The sequence below is a fragment of the Mugil cephalus genome, chromosome 2 (genome assembly GCF_022458985.1).
Source record: "Mugil cephalus isolate CIBA_MC_2020 chromosome 2, CIBA_Mcephalus_1.1, whole genome shotgun sequence".
NCBI classification, from domain to species: Eukaryota; Metazoa; Chordata; class Actinopteri; order Mugiliformes; family Mugilidae; genus Mugil; species Mugil cephalus.
Window position 1 is genome coordinate 1,840,333 of NC_061771.1, and position 16,308 is coordinate 1,856,640.

At 38.9% G+C, this 16,308-nt stretch overlaps 1 protein-coding gene across 2 annotated transcripts; it reads left to right on the forward strand.

Moving 5' to 3' along the window:
- The first annotated feature begins 393 nt into the window (after positions 1 to 393).
- On the forward strand, positions 394 to 15,255 carry rhot1b (ras homolog family member T1). 2 transcript variants are annotated; one of them, XM_047578637.1, is made up of 20 exons: positions 394 to 790; positions 1,604 to 1,662; positions 1,881 to 1,962; positions 2,043 to 2,086; positions 2,167 to 2,220; positions 2,367 to 2,419; positions 3,892 to 4,000; positions 5,015 to 5,116; positions 5,286 to 5,384; positions 5,525 to 5,633; positions 5,738 to 5,858; positions 5,998 to 6,082; positions 6,532 to 6,677; positions 8,321 to 8,421; positions 8,772 to 8,902; positions 9,491 to 9,574; positions 10,911 to 11,033; positions 11,113 to 11,315; positions 12,648 to 12,770; positions 13,916 to 15,255. In XM_047578637.1, exons 1-20 carry the CDS (start codon positions 754 to 756, stop codon positions 14,031 to 14,033), a joined length of 1,983 nt encoding a protein of 660 aa, XP_047434593.1. In that variant the 5' UTR covers positions 394 to 753; the 3' UTR covers positions 14,034 to 15,255. The 2 variants fall into 2 exon arrangements, with proteins under 2 accessions (XP_047434593.1, XP_047434594.1); XM_047578638.1 differs by lacking the exon at positions 12,648 to 12,770 and having other exon boundaries at positions 398 to 790.
- Positions 15,256 to 16,308: the final 1,053 nt, after the last annotated feature.

The following is a 16,308-nucleotide window of genomic DNA, read 5'->3' on the forward strand; positions in this document are numbered from 1 at the left end:
ATATAAAGCACAGAAAATATCCTACAGGCTCACTGAAAGCCTTCCTGACATTTTTGTTGTAACAAATTGATATTATGATTGTCAGCAGACCTGAATGCCTTTTGTATTTGCTGCTGTTTGCCATCTTGCCTGTAGGCGACGCACAATGCGCACAATACATCTTGACACTTCCAAGATAGGGGCAAAAACAAGACGTCTCACTCCGGAAGATTTTCTTGGAGCAAGATAATGTCAAGAAGTTGTCCCAGGTCTAAATGTCTGTGTTTAAAGCTACAAATTAAGTTGTCACTTCAGCGAGAAGTGGATGGGCTACTTTGTACGCGCTTAATTAGACATTCTATAATTTTGGCTCACCCTTAGCTCCGCTCAGCTGAATCGAAGGGGCGTGGCCGAAAGCCAGCACGCTAGCTACCGGCTGCCCGCTAATACTGCTGTGTTGTAACAGTCGATGTGATTAGCAGGCGCGCCACATTAGCAACAGTGCGCCTCGACTTCCTTTGTGTGGCAGGTGTCGTATCAGTCAACGAAATACCGAGCGTGTACCCTGATAGTTAACGGTCTGCGTACGCGTTTAACGGCCAATTGTCCGTTCCGAACCCGAGGAAAGCCGAGCGGAAATGCGGACGTAGCCGTTAGCCGGTGTCCCAGGCCGCGTAGAGAGGGAGGGCTGTCTGGCTATAACCTTCACCCAGGCACGGGCATAAATGTCGCACACAGACCGCTTTACATACTCGGTTGACGACGCTGAAGAAGATGCGCAAGGACGTGAGGATATTACTAGTGGGCGAGCGTAAGTAAACCTGACGTTATCTAAAGCTGTGTTTGCAATCGGGTCGCCTTTCTGTTCACTTTGAATAGCTTTGGTGCTACCAGCGGGACATGTGATGCTGAGCAGAGTCTTAATGACGGTGGTGTCTGTTTTCATTATAGGTCACTAGTTTTTCACCAAACCCCTCCATTTTTTCACGATAATCATTTGATTTGAGTAACATTACTGGTCAGGTAATCATCTCCTGTATCTTGTTAGACCATTGCCTAGCTAACAGCTAACCCTTAGTTAACCTTGTGCATGTTGCACACTGCCTTAATATGACTGACTACGAGAATGCAGGCAGGCTGACCCTGCTTTGGGCTAAATACTACTTTGATGTCACTGGTGTCTGCACAGAAACTTGTTGGCAAACGAATTAATGCAGATCATTTACTATTTTATCTGTGCTAAAGGGTTTTTGAAGTCTAATCTTTGGAAGGGGGCACCAGCTTGGTTATTGCATTTTGGGATTATATTACATTTTTCCAAGTCCACTGGGTTGTTCCCTAAAGCAATATTTTCCTAGCTTTGTTATTATCAGAAATGTCAGTCACAAAGTTAGTACTTTATGGAAGTTGCCTGATGTTGTACTGTAAATGATACATTTATAGATTTCATATTGACATTATGATTAAATGTGAAATCTGCACCCAGGTCATGTGGCTGTATCAGCTTGATGAGTTCATTGATTATTAAAGTCAAGCTAAATTAATAAACACTCATGAAGTGTAATGAAGATCTCAATAAGGCTATGCAAAAAAAACCAACAACTGTCTCTTCCTCCCTCCACAGCCAAGGTGGGGAAGACCTCTCTCATCATGTCGCTGGTCAGCGAGGAGTTCCCAGATGTGGTATGAATAAATTATCATGTCAGAAACTTAATAAACGTCTACCTTTGTTTTTCTTGGAAATGTTCCCACATTCCTGTGGCCACATTAGTGTGCTGTGGTTGGATGTGCAACTATTATTCATTATTTTGTCTTGTGGGTTAACACTGTTTATTTGTCTTTATTGTCGAAGCCACGTTTCTGCTACATTTAAGTACATGCATTATTTGTTTCTGCTCCAGGTTCCCTACCGAGCTGAGGAGATCACCATACCTGCAGATGTCACGCCAGAGAGAGTTCCCACTCATATTGTGGACTACTCAGGTATTTTAAGACTATTTTTTGTCTTTGTGGTTTCAGTGCTTTGCGTATTTACTTCACTACCTTGTGTCTTCCCTCCACAGAGGCGGAGCAAACAGATGAGCAGTTGTTTCAGGAGATTTCCAAGGTCAGTCAGTACGTTAGTTATCACTTGGGTAAAAGTGTATGATTTCAGGTAAAAGCCTAATGAGTTGATCTTTTCCATAGGCAAATGTGATTTGCATTGTGTACTCTGTCAACAACAAGAAGTCAATAGAGAAGGTGAGTTGCCTCTGCTGCTGTCTGTACATGACATTTTTGGACATTAGTAAAACATGTGACAACATAAGACTAAATGGTACTGAAAAATAAGGTATTCTCTCTCACTACTGTTCACTTTTGTGTCCTATTTACTACTGTTGTCATAGGTGACCAGTCACTGGATCCCCCTCATCACTGAGAACACAGACAAAGACAGCAGGTTTGTCCCAAAAAATATTTTTTTTACACAGCTCAGTTTTCTCCCAGGAAAGTAAATTCTTAGCACAACCAGTTCCCATTACCAGTTCAGCCTAGTTTAAAGGGCAGTCTTACATGCATCATATATACAGCATAGGTATGGCATCACTACCTATTCTACAGCATGCCATGAAAAAATGTAGCCTGATGTGCACGTCTCTAGCTAACATCACATTAATGGTCTACCTACACCATCTACTCTAATGGTTAATTCCCCCATTTACATGATTTCAAACTGTTCAATATTAATTAGCTCCAACTCAAACATGAGCCACTCACTTCCAGTCGCTGTGTTTGAAACACACATAGAAACTCAACACAGCTAACTAGCCACAATGATAAAATGATGCGGACAGACTACTGCACAAGGATAAAGGCTTCAAATAGCGAAGACCGCTACAGTGTAGTCTCTGTGTACATGCCTTGTGGGACTATAAACCAAGCTTCTAGGGTCTCCTTCAGACCTTGCATTAGCAGCAGTCCTGGGGAATCTGCTTGCAAGTGTCCAGTACAAAAGACAGGTTTGAACACACCCAGGACACATTAAGATTGCACCTGAGATCCCTGACCACATTTGAAGATGGTCTAGGTCACATTTGCCTGCATTCATTTGGTAGTTAATGCACAATGTGTCCTCAGTTGCATTAAAGATGCCCTATATTTAACAGGGGTGCTCCTGCATCTGCAGAGCTTTGCTTCATTCGTTCAGAAAAAAACACTCAACCGCTGTTATAAATTATCACCTGAAAAGGAAAAACCACTGTAAGTGGTCATTCATAATGAGAGCTTTTTAAAATATTCTGTTCTTGTAGTTGTTAACTAATTACTAAATAGATATGAACAAGTGTCATTCATTTCATTTTCATTTTGGCAGATGAAAGCACCTTATTGAGTGCACTGTGTGTGGTCAGATCAGCTGTTATAATATTCTACTGAGAATCATCTAGAGAGATGGCTGGAGACACATTTGGAGATTCATGTTAATGTCAAGTTATCCCAGACAGGCAATTAAGAGCAATTTCTTATATAGAAATGCAACCTGAACAAAGAACAGTGGTTCCTTGAAGAGTAGTAGTAAAAGTAGGTAGTAAACGGTAAAAACAGGTAGTAAAAGCTGGTACACTTGAGATGGCATTGGCCAGGTCAGATGTTAATGCAAAGTCTGAACAGGGCCTTTGTGATGACCTATTTTGAATTTCCCCAATGCGGATCAATAAAGTACTGTCTTATCACAAGGTGATTTTTCTGACAGTTTTTTCACTGAAAGGAGTGAGCAGTAGTGGAAGTGGCGCATTACATATGAACAAATCCAGCTACAGTGGATTTAGGAATGGGAATTAAAATACAAAACAACATGTGTACTCTTGTGAGTAAGGCATTATCTGTTAAAATTACATTTTATTTAATGTGTGCATGTCGTTTTTGTTTGTCTAGGGTTCCTCTGATCCTGGTGGGGAACAAGTCTGACCTGGTTGAACATAGCAGCATGGAGACCATACTGCCCATTATGAACCAGTACAGTGACATAGAGACTTGTGTTGAGGTGAGAGAGTGACCACTACTACAGTTTGTTTAACAGTATTGTTACCAACTTGTCTCTTTTGATTTTCTCTAATCAATACTTTTATTTTTATTTATTTAAGTTTAATGTAGCAGTCGTTAAATCCATAATCACTCTATTCATGTCCAGTGTGTCCAAGAGGAGAAAAAGGACATAAACACAAAAGGAAATCAATATCCTCTTGAACTCATTGAACAAAATGTAAAGAGAAGAAACCCAACCGTAGTTGAAAATAGTTTTGCATGAGCCAAAAGGAATTGTATTCCGAAACATTTTTAGTCAGTGAGGCCTTTAATAGTTTCCTCATTAATTGAAGACACTTAATAGGCATTCATTAAGCAGAGCTGTATTGTTTTCACTACAGATTAGAGATGGCCCAAAGCCATTTGCAGTGTGATTTTGAACTTTGAAGTACTAAACTGTGGAAGCCTGCAGGCTTCAGACAAACTTGTGTGTGATCTTTTTTGTACACATGAACCTAAGTTACCATTTATTTATTTTACCCTTTTTAATGCTTCTTAAAAATGACTCATTGACCTCGCCACAGGTCACTTACCTGAGAACTGTTTACTATATGTGTTTCAGACGTTCTCCCAACTTAAACCACCTGTGCTTTTTTTCAGACTGGTTAATTAGACCAGACATGCTGCTTAGACAGATCCTATGTGTTAATACCCTGTCTGGAAAGTACTTAAGGCAGCTCTCTCTTGCTCACACATGTTTACTGCGTATTCAGACACACACACACACACACACACACACACACACACACACACACACAGACTGGTAGATAAACAGAGATGTCCTTTCTTTGCCCGGTCACTGTTAGTATCACAGTCTCACAGCTGATACTTGTACCTTTCAAGCAACACTATACTGTATTTTCAGAGTTTAATATTATATGATGTATGCAAAGTGTTAAAGAACTACACTGCAGTGTTAAAAAGGGCCTATGTTCCTGTATTTAAGTTAAGATTTTCCTCCTTTTTCTTATAGTGCTCAGCGAAGAACCTGAAGAACATCTCGGAGCTGTTCTACTATGCCCAAAAGGCTGTTCTCCACCCCACAGGTCCCCTCTACTGTCCAGAGAAAAAAGATGTAAGAAAAAAACTCCATCTCTTGCATAAAAGATAATCATGTAATTTGAATGTTATAAGTGTTGTTAAACCACAATTGTGTGTGAAGATAGAATATAACTCTCCAGTTGAAATTGTTTTAAAAATGAATTTTGTGTAATTGACTTGTTATTTTTTCTGCTTCTTTCCAGATGAAGCCACTTTGCATAAAAGCTCTAACTCGAATCTTCAAAGTGTCAGACCTTGACAATGACGGCATTCTCAATGATAATGAGCTCAACTTCTTCCAGGTGAATGAGCTTCTTCTTGTAGCTGATATTTGAGACTAGATTTGTTATACACCTCTGTCATATAACTTTTAATGTGAATCACGTTTCTTTCATTTGCACAGTGCACTAGTTTTGACAATTCTGTTTTTGTCTGACTGCAGCGTACGTGCTTTAACACGCCATTAGAGCCTCAAGCGTTAGAGGACGTAAAAAATGTTGTGAGGAAGAATTTGATTGATGGAGTGTGTCACAATGGCCTCACTCTGAAAGGTAGGGACGAATAGAACAACCTCCTTTTCGTGTTTTTGTATTCACAAACCTAACCTGTCATGTTATTCCTGACTGTTTGGTGTTTCCATCATGTTGCTCTCTAGGCTTCTTGTTCCTTCACACGCTGTTCATTCAGCGAGGTCGCCACGAGACAACCTGGACAGTGCTAAGGAGGTTCGGATATGATGATGACCTGGAGTTAAATCAGGACTATCTCTTCCCTCCGTGAGTCTCACTCTGCCATCCAAACAACTCTCTGCTTAACTTATGTTTACAAAATTAGTTATCTTGACGTAATACTTATTCTTCCTTTGTAGTTCATCTTATATGTTTAAAGATGACTGTGATGTTTCACTCTCTGTAGGTTGAAAATTCCTCCAAACTGCACTACAGAGCTCAACCACAATGCCTACCTCTTTCTGCAGAGTGTCTTTGACAAACATGACAAGGTACAGTCCTGTACTTCAGGTTCTTTATTTACTTTACTTTAGCCTGTGCCCTGTAGAGACTCTTACAGAGAAGCAGCTCAGTGCACAGCACTATGCAAACCAAAATAACCAGCCAACACTTACCTCCTGCTGAGGCATGATTTAATTCTTGCCTCTGACTTTGGAGTTAATTCTCCTGTCAATCCCTTCTCAAAGAGTGAAAGTGACATCTTGTCCCAAGATCTGCTTTCTGTCATAGAGATTAGCCTCCAACTCTTAATATGTGCTTCAGTCCACCATGTTTGATATCTCAAATAAAACACCAAGGCAGCGAACTATGAATTCATGTTTTGAACAAGAACAGCTCTTTCAGTTTACATTTACAACTTAAATCCCAGTTGAAGCAATTCCAGCCTGGAGCATCATGTAGCTCTTTCTGTTCAGCCCTAATCAACCTTTGTGTCTATCAGGACCGTGACTGTGCCTTGTCACCAGAGGAGCTGAAGGACTTATTTGAGGTTTTCCCTTACATGCCATGGGGCCCGGATGTCAACAACACAGTTAGCACTAATGACCAGGGCTGGATCACCTACCAGGGGTATCTCTCACAGTGGACGTAAGTAGCCATTAAATTAATGCCAGTATGTGATAATCTAACTATTAGGGCTATATTTCATTCTTTAACAAATGAATTTGCACTCCTTAGAATTTTCTACATTTCCTCATTAAAAATCACTCAAATATATTTCTCACAAGTCCTGAAAGTAGACAAAGAGAACGCAGTCAAACAAATGAAACGGAAATACTGTGGTTTTGCTTCGAAAAAATTAGATTTCATTTCAACATTAATTTCAAGGCCAATTAGAGTCCATCTGTTCATGAGTGTTTCCAATCAATTTGAAGAGACTTGTCTTGTCGTTCCGTGCCCCGGTTTGTTTAAAAAAAAAAAAAAAAAAATCAGGGATTCGTCACAGTCTGATCTTCACAGCACATGCTGATGGAAGTGTTTGATTTCACGGACAAAGAACCTTTCTGAGAAGCTCAGGAAAAACTTGTTTTTGTTCATCAAGCTGGAAATCCACAGTCACTCACATTCAGAACAAATGGAGGAGATATAAGACGTCTGTTACCATACACAGGAGAGGTCGACCAACAAAGATCACTACAAAAGACGGATGCATAATTGTCTGAGAGGTCAGGAAGGAACAGAGCAATTTCTAACAGGCTAAAGGTCTCTCACATTGTTAATATTCATGACTCCACCTTCAGGAGAACACTGAACAACCATGAAGTGATGGCAATGGATAACAAATACAACTTTAATAAAAGTAATGGTAATGATTCTTTAAAGAAACTGGGTCATGTATCAAGACAACTTGCCCAAGAACACAAGTGGTTCTCCAAAAGAATGGTTAAAGAAGAACAAGATGAATGTTAAGGAACAGCCAAGTCAAAGCCCTGATCTTAATCCAATAGAAATGTTGTGGAAGGACCTGAAGCAAGCAGTTCATGTGAGGAAACCCACAGCTCTGAATTGAAGTGGTTCTGTTCTAAGGAATAGGCGAAATTCCTCCAAGAGATGTTTTGTTGCTATTATTGCTGCACAAGGAGGTCACACCAGATACTGAAAACAAGTATTTGTGTACTTTTGCACCTAAGAAATGTGAATAAACAAACACAAAAGCATTATATTTCAGTTTCATTTGTTGATTGGGTTCTCTTTGGCTACTTTGAGGAAAATCCACTGATGTTTTGAATTATTTTTATGCAGATGTAGAAAATTCTTAGCGATGCAAATATGTAAAGCAGCAGTGCATGTGTATACAGGTATGTGGAACAAAGTCTGCAAACCCTCTTGGCCACATTTTGAGTATAGCTAATTAATTAATATGAGAAGAACTATTTAAAATGTACATATTCAATTAATATAAGTGATTAATGGATTTCTCTTTCTGTTTGGATATAAAACAATTTGTATTCTCAGTCATATTTGGCTTTTTCAACCCAAAACCTAAGAGTCATCTTTATCAGAGACACTTGAGTAACTGAGGTGTGCTGGTGTGTTCAGGTGCATATATATTTTGTTCAAAGAATAGGTCATTCACCGGAATTCCACCAGCGTCATTTCTGACCTATTTTTTTATACTTAGTTGTCATATGATCATTATCATTAATAGTAATCATTTCCTGTTTGGCCAGGGTGAAGGAAGCTTAACTATTACTGTACGACATAAATATTTCAACTTGGTCTTTGCTCAGGTTGACAACTTATCTGGATGTCCAACGATGTCTGGAGTATTTAGGTTATCTGGGTTACTCAATAATCGCTGAGCAGGAGTCCCAGGCAGCAGGAATTACAGGTGAGTTAAGACATTACATCTTCCCTTTTAGAAAGGTTAAAGATGATGGTATTATCCCCATTATTACAGTTATAGGTAGACGAAAATCAATGAATGTGATCTTTAATGTTGCAATGTACGATAATGTTGGAACGATGAGTATTATTCAGTTTGATAAAGTCATTATTGACTTAATTTAATTATTTTCCTCTTCAGTGATGTATTCCGTGAGCACGTCAGTTAAAATGCATTTTTGTAGAATGAACTGTTGGAAAGTTTGAGCAGCAGTTAGTTGTGATTTCTGTGTGTATCAGCAGTCTAAACTGATTCTCTCATGCCTGTGTGTATGTGTGTGTGTGTGGTTTGTGCAGTGACCAGAGATAAGAAGATTGACCTGCAGAAGAAGCAGACCCAGCGCAGCGTCTTCCGCTGTAATGTCTTTGGAGATGTTGGCAGTGGCAAGACTGGCTTCCTCCAAGCCTTTCTGGGTAGAAACCTCATGGTAAGAAAGGATTATTATTTCATAAGATAAGTTAATGTAAATCAAAGGATTTCCTTATCAAGTATAATTGTTGTTGTTGTTATAATCATTATTAGTCCACCAGCCTTAACTCAGCACAGAGTAGGATGTGACAATACTCAACATCTGTTCTGGGGATGAAACTAGACTCACTGGGCTGCAGACTGATGTTATGGTGTACGTGGTATTTTCATCAGTAGCAGCAAGTGGCAGCACACAACACTATAGCCAGAGTGTAAAATAAGCATTGGTGATTTAATTACAGCATTTTATTTCATACTTGCTCTACAAATATTTCACTGTATCCCATATGGAGATGATTTTTTCATAAAACATGTGCATTCTACCCCACAGTCACAAAAAGCAAACCTAACTTTACCTATTGGAGGGAATACAGTAAAAGATTCCAGGTCAACTCACTTCTTATTCTTGCACAAGGGATTATATCAAATCTAGTCTGAATAAATAAATATTGTATGAATGGTATCCATTTATTTTCAGTTGCTGCATGCTGTCACAGTTTGCCATATCTGAACTTCATTGACATCATTTTCTCTTCTGTCTTCTCAGCGCCAACAAATGATTAAAGAGGAGCACCGATCATACTATGCCATCAGTACAACCTACGTTTATGGCCAGGAGAAATACCTTCTTGTGAGTATCATACATCTCTGGGACATTTAGCAACTAACACGTTACCATTGCTAAATATAATAACAACAATTAAAGATTGAGGAAACAGCTGTTGGAGTCCTATTTGTTTTTGAATGCTTGTGGGTTTACAGTAAAAACAGAGCTAGAAAGCTGCCCCCATCACAAAAAGCACACTCTGCTCTTACTGGTCAACTACATATAGTGATAATGTTAGAACCCCTTGGTGGCATTTTGATTGGTCTGCAGAGGGCCCCTACTATTTGTCAAGTCCCAGCTTCCTGTGTTACTGTGCCTGCTGCGCTAATGTTGACAGACATCGGAGAAATGACTTGTCTTGTCTTGTCACTGGTAAATATCAGTGATATTGTGTATAGTTATTTCCTTTACTGTATGAACAATGGAATTCACATTCTTTCTTTAACCTAGCTACAGTAACATAGGAACAAAGTACTTGTCATCACCAGACCAGTCTGAGGGTTTGCAAATGTCAAAGGTTCAGGTGGAAGAATAAGTCATCAATACTTTTGAAATAGTTTTCTACCAAATTATAACCAACTAAAATAATAACTAAAATGCATCTAAGAATACCAACAAAATGGTGAGTATACTGGTGTATAGATGGCCTATAGTGTAAAGCATATCATACACTGTGAAACACTTGAGCATGGAATTTGATTTTATGGGGACTTTAATAATATAAGCTGACAATTTGGGCACTGTGTGTTTAAGAGTCCACACAGTTCTTTAAGCATTGGCACAAACTAACAGAAATGTATGTCTAAACTCAGCACTTTCAATTTAATATCCATTAGTTTGATGGAACTTGAATGTGCTGAAGTGAAGACTTTGAAAAACACAAAAGTGCTTCTGTCCACATGTTTGGTGTCCACACTGTATTTTTACCACTTGGCCAACTGTGAGCCATGGATGCAAGACAAACTTGAGGTTGGCTGTGCTTTCCTCTGTTTATATAAGCTTCTTATCTAACGGTTTATCTAATGCTTTTGTAAAGCAACCATTTCTTGTTGCTTAACAAAAGCCTTGCGCTAATCAGTTTACAAAAAGTGCAAACACAGTCAGCGTAGTATGTATTTTATACAACAGTTGAAACATTTCGTGTGGTGTGAAGCGAACGCTGACTATCCCCATATTAGCTCTGCTGTACTGTAAATAAGCCACAACAGCGTTTTAGCTATGTTTAAACCCAGTGTCAGTTCACTCAAGTGTGTTCCTCTGTCTTAATGTGTAATACATTAAGACAGAGGAACACACATACACACATTTAGAACTTCGGTTTCCTCCTTTCATAAATAACTGAACCACGTCTCTCTTCCAGCTTCATGAAGTATTCTCTGACTTTGACTTCCTGTCTGACGCTGACCTGGCCTGTGACATTGTCTGCCTGGTCTACGATGTCAGCAACCCTTACTCCTTTGAATATTGTGCTAAAGTCTTCAAGGTAAAACTATTCACTCACATGTTTTACCACTACAAAAAAAAATATACGCCCTGACCATTCACTCTTCCTCCCCCCTCAGCAATACTTCATGGACAGCAAGACCCCGTGTATGATGATAGCAGCAAAGTCAGACCTGCCAGAGATCAAACAGATGTATGGCTGCAGCCCTCTGGAGTTCTGCAGGAGGCACAGGATGCCGCCTCCTCAGTACTACACCTGTAACACAGCTGCAGCGCCCAGCAGAGACATCTACACCAGACTTACCACCATGGCCATGTACCCGTACGTACACAACCTTTAATAAACCACCTTCATCTATTTATCATACAGCTGTACTGTGCATATTTTCACGTTTGGTTAATCAAAGTGTACAAGATAGTAATTTGAAAAACTTTATTAAGTTTATTCAGAGTTGAACTGGAGGCACTCATCTCTCTTGTGTTTTAATTGAGGAAATTTTCCTTTTTAATGAAAGCAAAATCTATCTCATGACGTCCACATCCCACATGCTTTTTTTAATCACTTTATTGTTAATAAACTACAAACTATGGAATGATGTGAGGATGCAATGGTTTATATAAACGGTCACCCACCATTATTATTTTTTTCTTCCATTAGTAAAATAAATAAATACAATTTGATTTTGGAACTACAAACTTTCTAGCTTTGTTTGTAGTATACCCTCTGTAGTTATAAAATCCAAAGATCAATATATTTGCTTATGCAAAAAGGTTATTGAGACAAAGTTGAGCTCTAAGTTCAGCAGTAAGTTATTATCTTTTAGATAAAGAAGTCAAGCTAAGGTCTAAAGAAGTCATAAATGAGCAGGTATGTTCGAGTTGAGGGTGATTGGAAACAGGTGATTCATTTCACTGTTGAGGCGAGTTTCCTGAGCTGTTACTCCGTAATCTGGTGGATTTTTTGTTTGTTTGTTTTTTACATAGCTTTGTATTTGAGATGAATCCTGTCTGTCTCAGGATAAATGTATTCACACGGGGAAGCCCCTACTCTCTGCATGTCATCATGCACTTCATTCTCCATGCATTAATGCACTCTGTTGGTTTCTGAACATGCTGCTTTTAGTCTGACGCCACTGTGTTTTGCACTGCGGATACACGGGTTCCCTACTGAGCTGCAATGCTCATGTCTTCCAGAAGCCGCCTTTCACCGTCACCACAAAGCTCCTCCCAACACATCACGCAGTCATGTAATGAAACAGAGACCTAAATCTAGAGGCAATCAGCTATGTACTCAGAGAGAAACATTTTTCAGTTTTACAAATCCACATATTCAGTAATATTATACTCTCCATACTGTTTATAAATAGTCCTTAATCCACGTTACAAAAACATTCTTTCTCATCGACTTTGTCTTTCTGTTCTTTCTGTTGGGGTATAAGTTAAATTAAGATTTCTACTTTTCTTTATTGATTTGGCTCTCCTGCAATGAGCTGCATTGGTCGACTGTTCATAGTGGCAGCCTTTTTCACCTCTAACTTTTTTTCTTCCCCCTTTGTATCTTGTGTGTGTCCCATTTGTATGTATGCAAATCCCGCTGTGTGTGGTGTGTTTTATTGTGTATGCGTGGGTGTGTCCTCCCTGTGTCTCTCCTCAGCCACGCCCGGCTGCGCTGCATGTGCACTTGTAACCGGTGCACATTCTGCTTGTGTCAGAACTTCCTCAACTCTGAGCTGCTGCAGACGGTCAGGGCCAAACTCGCCGCTGTCGTACTCAGAAGGTCTCTCACAAACTTCTCTTTACATATGTGACACGTTACAGTCATCACCGCGTCCGGTCTTTTCTCCTTCGTTTCCCTCTTCATCCTCGTCTGACATTCTTCATTAAGCTGCTGTGTTGTCTGGCACTGGCCCTTGTAATGACTCGGCACTGGCAGCCTGCTGCACATTCCACAATGTGGAAACCTAAAACATTCGATTCATTTTGGTGGCAATACATTTATCGAGGAAAGGATTTTAAAATATTCCTTCACTTCCTTCACTGATAACTGCTTTAATTTGGCACAGCAGTGTTTAGTGTTGCTGTGGTTTATAACAGCAATATATGTTGCATTTCGTGACTTTATCCCAGTGCGTTGTCTTGACCTCCTTTCATTGAGGTGTCATTTTCCCAAAGCTTTTCCTTGTTTTTCCAGTCATGCTGTTTTGAAGCTTATCTTTGTCTTGCTTTCTTCCTTATAGCACCTTTCTCCTTTCAAGTCATCTGTCCTTTGATTTCAGATCTTTCACTTAACAGTCCTTTTGGTTTTCACCGTTTTCTTCCAGCTTTGTTTTCTCTCAAACTCTTGTGATCTTGATATTGCTTCCATGTGTCCTGTAGAAAGACTGTCAGAAGCTTTCTCCATGTTTGAGCTCACTGTTCTTTTCATTTGGTTGGTATTGGCTTCCCTCCTGGTGTTGTCTCCTCAGCGTATGTCAGTGTGCCTCTGCTGTCTCATCTAGTTGAGTTGTCATAACTCATTTGTGGTCCTACTGTCTCATGCCATAACTACCCTCAGTCCCTCAGCTGTTTGACTGGCTTTTCCTTCGCAGTGTTCGTGTTCAGCGCTCCCTTTCTGTTCTGTCATCCATTCATCTGAATTTTCTTCGCATTCCAATCCTCCGTTACAACTAATATCATGTCTGAGTTCTTCCGTTTGTCACTTTTATTTCACATTTGAGAGATAGTAGGTAAAGAGAAATTATATGATTTTATTGAAAATGTTTATTTACTTTGTACACAACGTTTTTGAAAGTGGCTGAGGTGTCTCATCAGTCAGTTCTCTCTTATTACTAAGCCTTTATATGCTTTCCTTATTTTCATCTCTTAAATCTTTCCTTTCACTCAACTTGATGTTTCTTGGGCCTTCTTCTCTCTGTTTCACAGACATATAAGTCAAGCAGACCTGAAGACTTCAACCTTCTGGCTGAGAGCGAGTGTTGGAGCCACAGTGTTTGCTGTGCTGGGCTTTGCTATGTACAGAGTGCTCCTCAAAACACGGTGATCCTCAAGCTCCCAGATCCAACCTTCGTTACCCGTGGTACATCATCAAACTACTTTGACCAGTGAAAACACAAGGTTTCTCCCCATTTGCATTTAGTAAATTATTTTGTCCTTTGAAAACCTCAGTCATTGTTCTGTAATTTAACAGGGCCCCTGTTAAAGAAAGAAAAAAAAAAAGTGCATTTTATTCTGGGATGAAACATCTGAACAAGGTCACACAAACAAAGCTTCTGTTTTTGCATTTTCATTCAACAGTGTTTCTCTTGTTGGGGATAGAAGTATTTAATTTTGTACCAAATTGCTAATTTGCTTAATCTGTCATCTGCTTCAAGCAAAGATACTATATTTATATTTATATGGGAGCTAAGGATAAGCTGCTGCTGAGTTGTAGTGAGTTACATACAGTTTAAAGCTTATTTTTGGTTGCTTGCTGATTGATATGAGGAACAACCTGTTGTCACATATAGTATATTAGGGTTTGTGATGTATAAGGTATGCTATAGAAGTAACTCTTTTGAACAGTATGTATATACTGTATATAACTTAGATTGTGCGTTTGTTCTTGTCCAACGGGCCATGTCTAATCGACTTAAAAAACACTGATTGCAGAGGTATTACTTTAACAGCCTGGTTATGAAATTGCACAAACGTTGGCTTTGATCATGTCTGAATTATAGTTTTCTTTCCATACTCAAATGCCTGGATGCACATGTTTTATGCTTTTTTCTTTTCTTTCTTTTTTTTTTTTTTTAAGTTTGTACATGTAAGCAGGTAATTGTTATATCAGTGAATGCGTGGAGCTCTTCCATGTCTCCCCACATCGGTCACTTTCATGCGTGTTTATGTGCTGAAATACCATAATAAACTCACACCACACAGTCATTGCACACATTTTGTGTTTGCATGCTTTCGAATTTCTAATCACATTATTGTGTTTTAAGACTAACTGTAAAAAAATGAATTGCAACGCCAACTTCTCCGCTTGCTATGTCCCAATGATCCTGAATTGTAGTCTCTTAAGTTTCTTCACCCGAGTGCTGAACTGAGGGTAGTTGGGTCATTTGATCATTGTTGTGATCCCCAGTGAGTTACAAAAGATGCAATAATAATGTGGCCCCAAATGATAACTGTTATTTTGCAACTACTTGCCACACGGTTTAGTTCATGTATTTACTCAGCCCTGCCTTTCCAAAAGTTTACAATAAATAAATATGTCTGTAACATGTGGTGTAATGGAATTTGTTCTTTTCAAAAAAGAAAAAAACGAAAAAAAAAAACCCTCAAAATCAAGTTAAATTTGCTTTATTTTGTCCAAGTACATCCATCGACTTGAACTGAGAGCAGTCGTAAGTTAAAAATGTTTAATGTGTTAAAAATGTACTTGTATAATAATTTGTTACTAAAATAGTTAGGGTAGGAGGATGAAATGGATTTGTTATGGCACAAGGGGGCAGTATTGCTTAAAAAAATGTTCACCAGTGAATTAAGCCAGATCATCTGCTCTACATGAAATGTGTGTGTACAATATGAAACCAACTCGAGCTTATTGATGTGTTTAGATAAGTATCCAGTGTCCAAAATGAACCAGTCTGTGAGGAGAAGAGGACCAGGGTGAGATGATTTTCAAATGGTCAGGGTGTTGTACAAGGTGAGGTGTTAGCATAAAGGATGCATAAAAATTACTTCCACATTATAGTACAGCAAATACTAAGTTTATCAAGACATCTTATTAACAGATGAAAACATATCATTAAGTCAAATATTATGAATGAATGACCATATCTTTAGTTCCAACACCTTGAGTCTATTAATGTTGATTTTACACAATCAAGACAATCACAATCAAAACTGCCACAACTATAAAATTCTCCTTTTTCTTCATGCATATTCATTTGGGTCATCATGGCACCAACTGGATGTGGAAGAGAGGATTATCTGGCTTAAAATACTTGACACTTGATATTCCACTCCAGTTCAGAAAGACTCACTTACCAACAAGTGTTTTAAAGCTGAACCGTATTTATTATATAAGCATTGAAGCGTTGGGCCATGTGCACTGTAAATCTAATAAGTTGACCTTACGTTAAAATAATAAAAAAAAAAAGTATAAACTCAATGCCTCAAAAAACAAACTTGACATAGTTAATTGAAGTTTGAATGATATTGAATGTTGAATGTTGTTTAATTTGAGTACTACTTAATGACTACTACTTGAATAGTACAGTTAACTTGAATTTGTTTCCATTTAGTGTCCTCTACTTGGCAAAGATTGCACC

Coding starts and splice junctions, on each gene's coding strand:
- rhot1b (XM_047578637.1), top strand. CDS start 754: ATGCGCAAGGACGTGAGGATATTACTAGTGGGCGAGC. Junction 2,087..2,166: donor TGTTTCAGGAGATTTCCAAG/GTCAGTCAGTAC, acceptor TCTTTTCCATAG/GCAAATGTGATTTGCATTGT. Junction 9,575..10,910: donor GCCAGGAGAAATACCTTCTT/GTGAGTATCATA, acceptor TCTCTCTTCCAG/CTTCATGAAGTATTCTCTGA.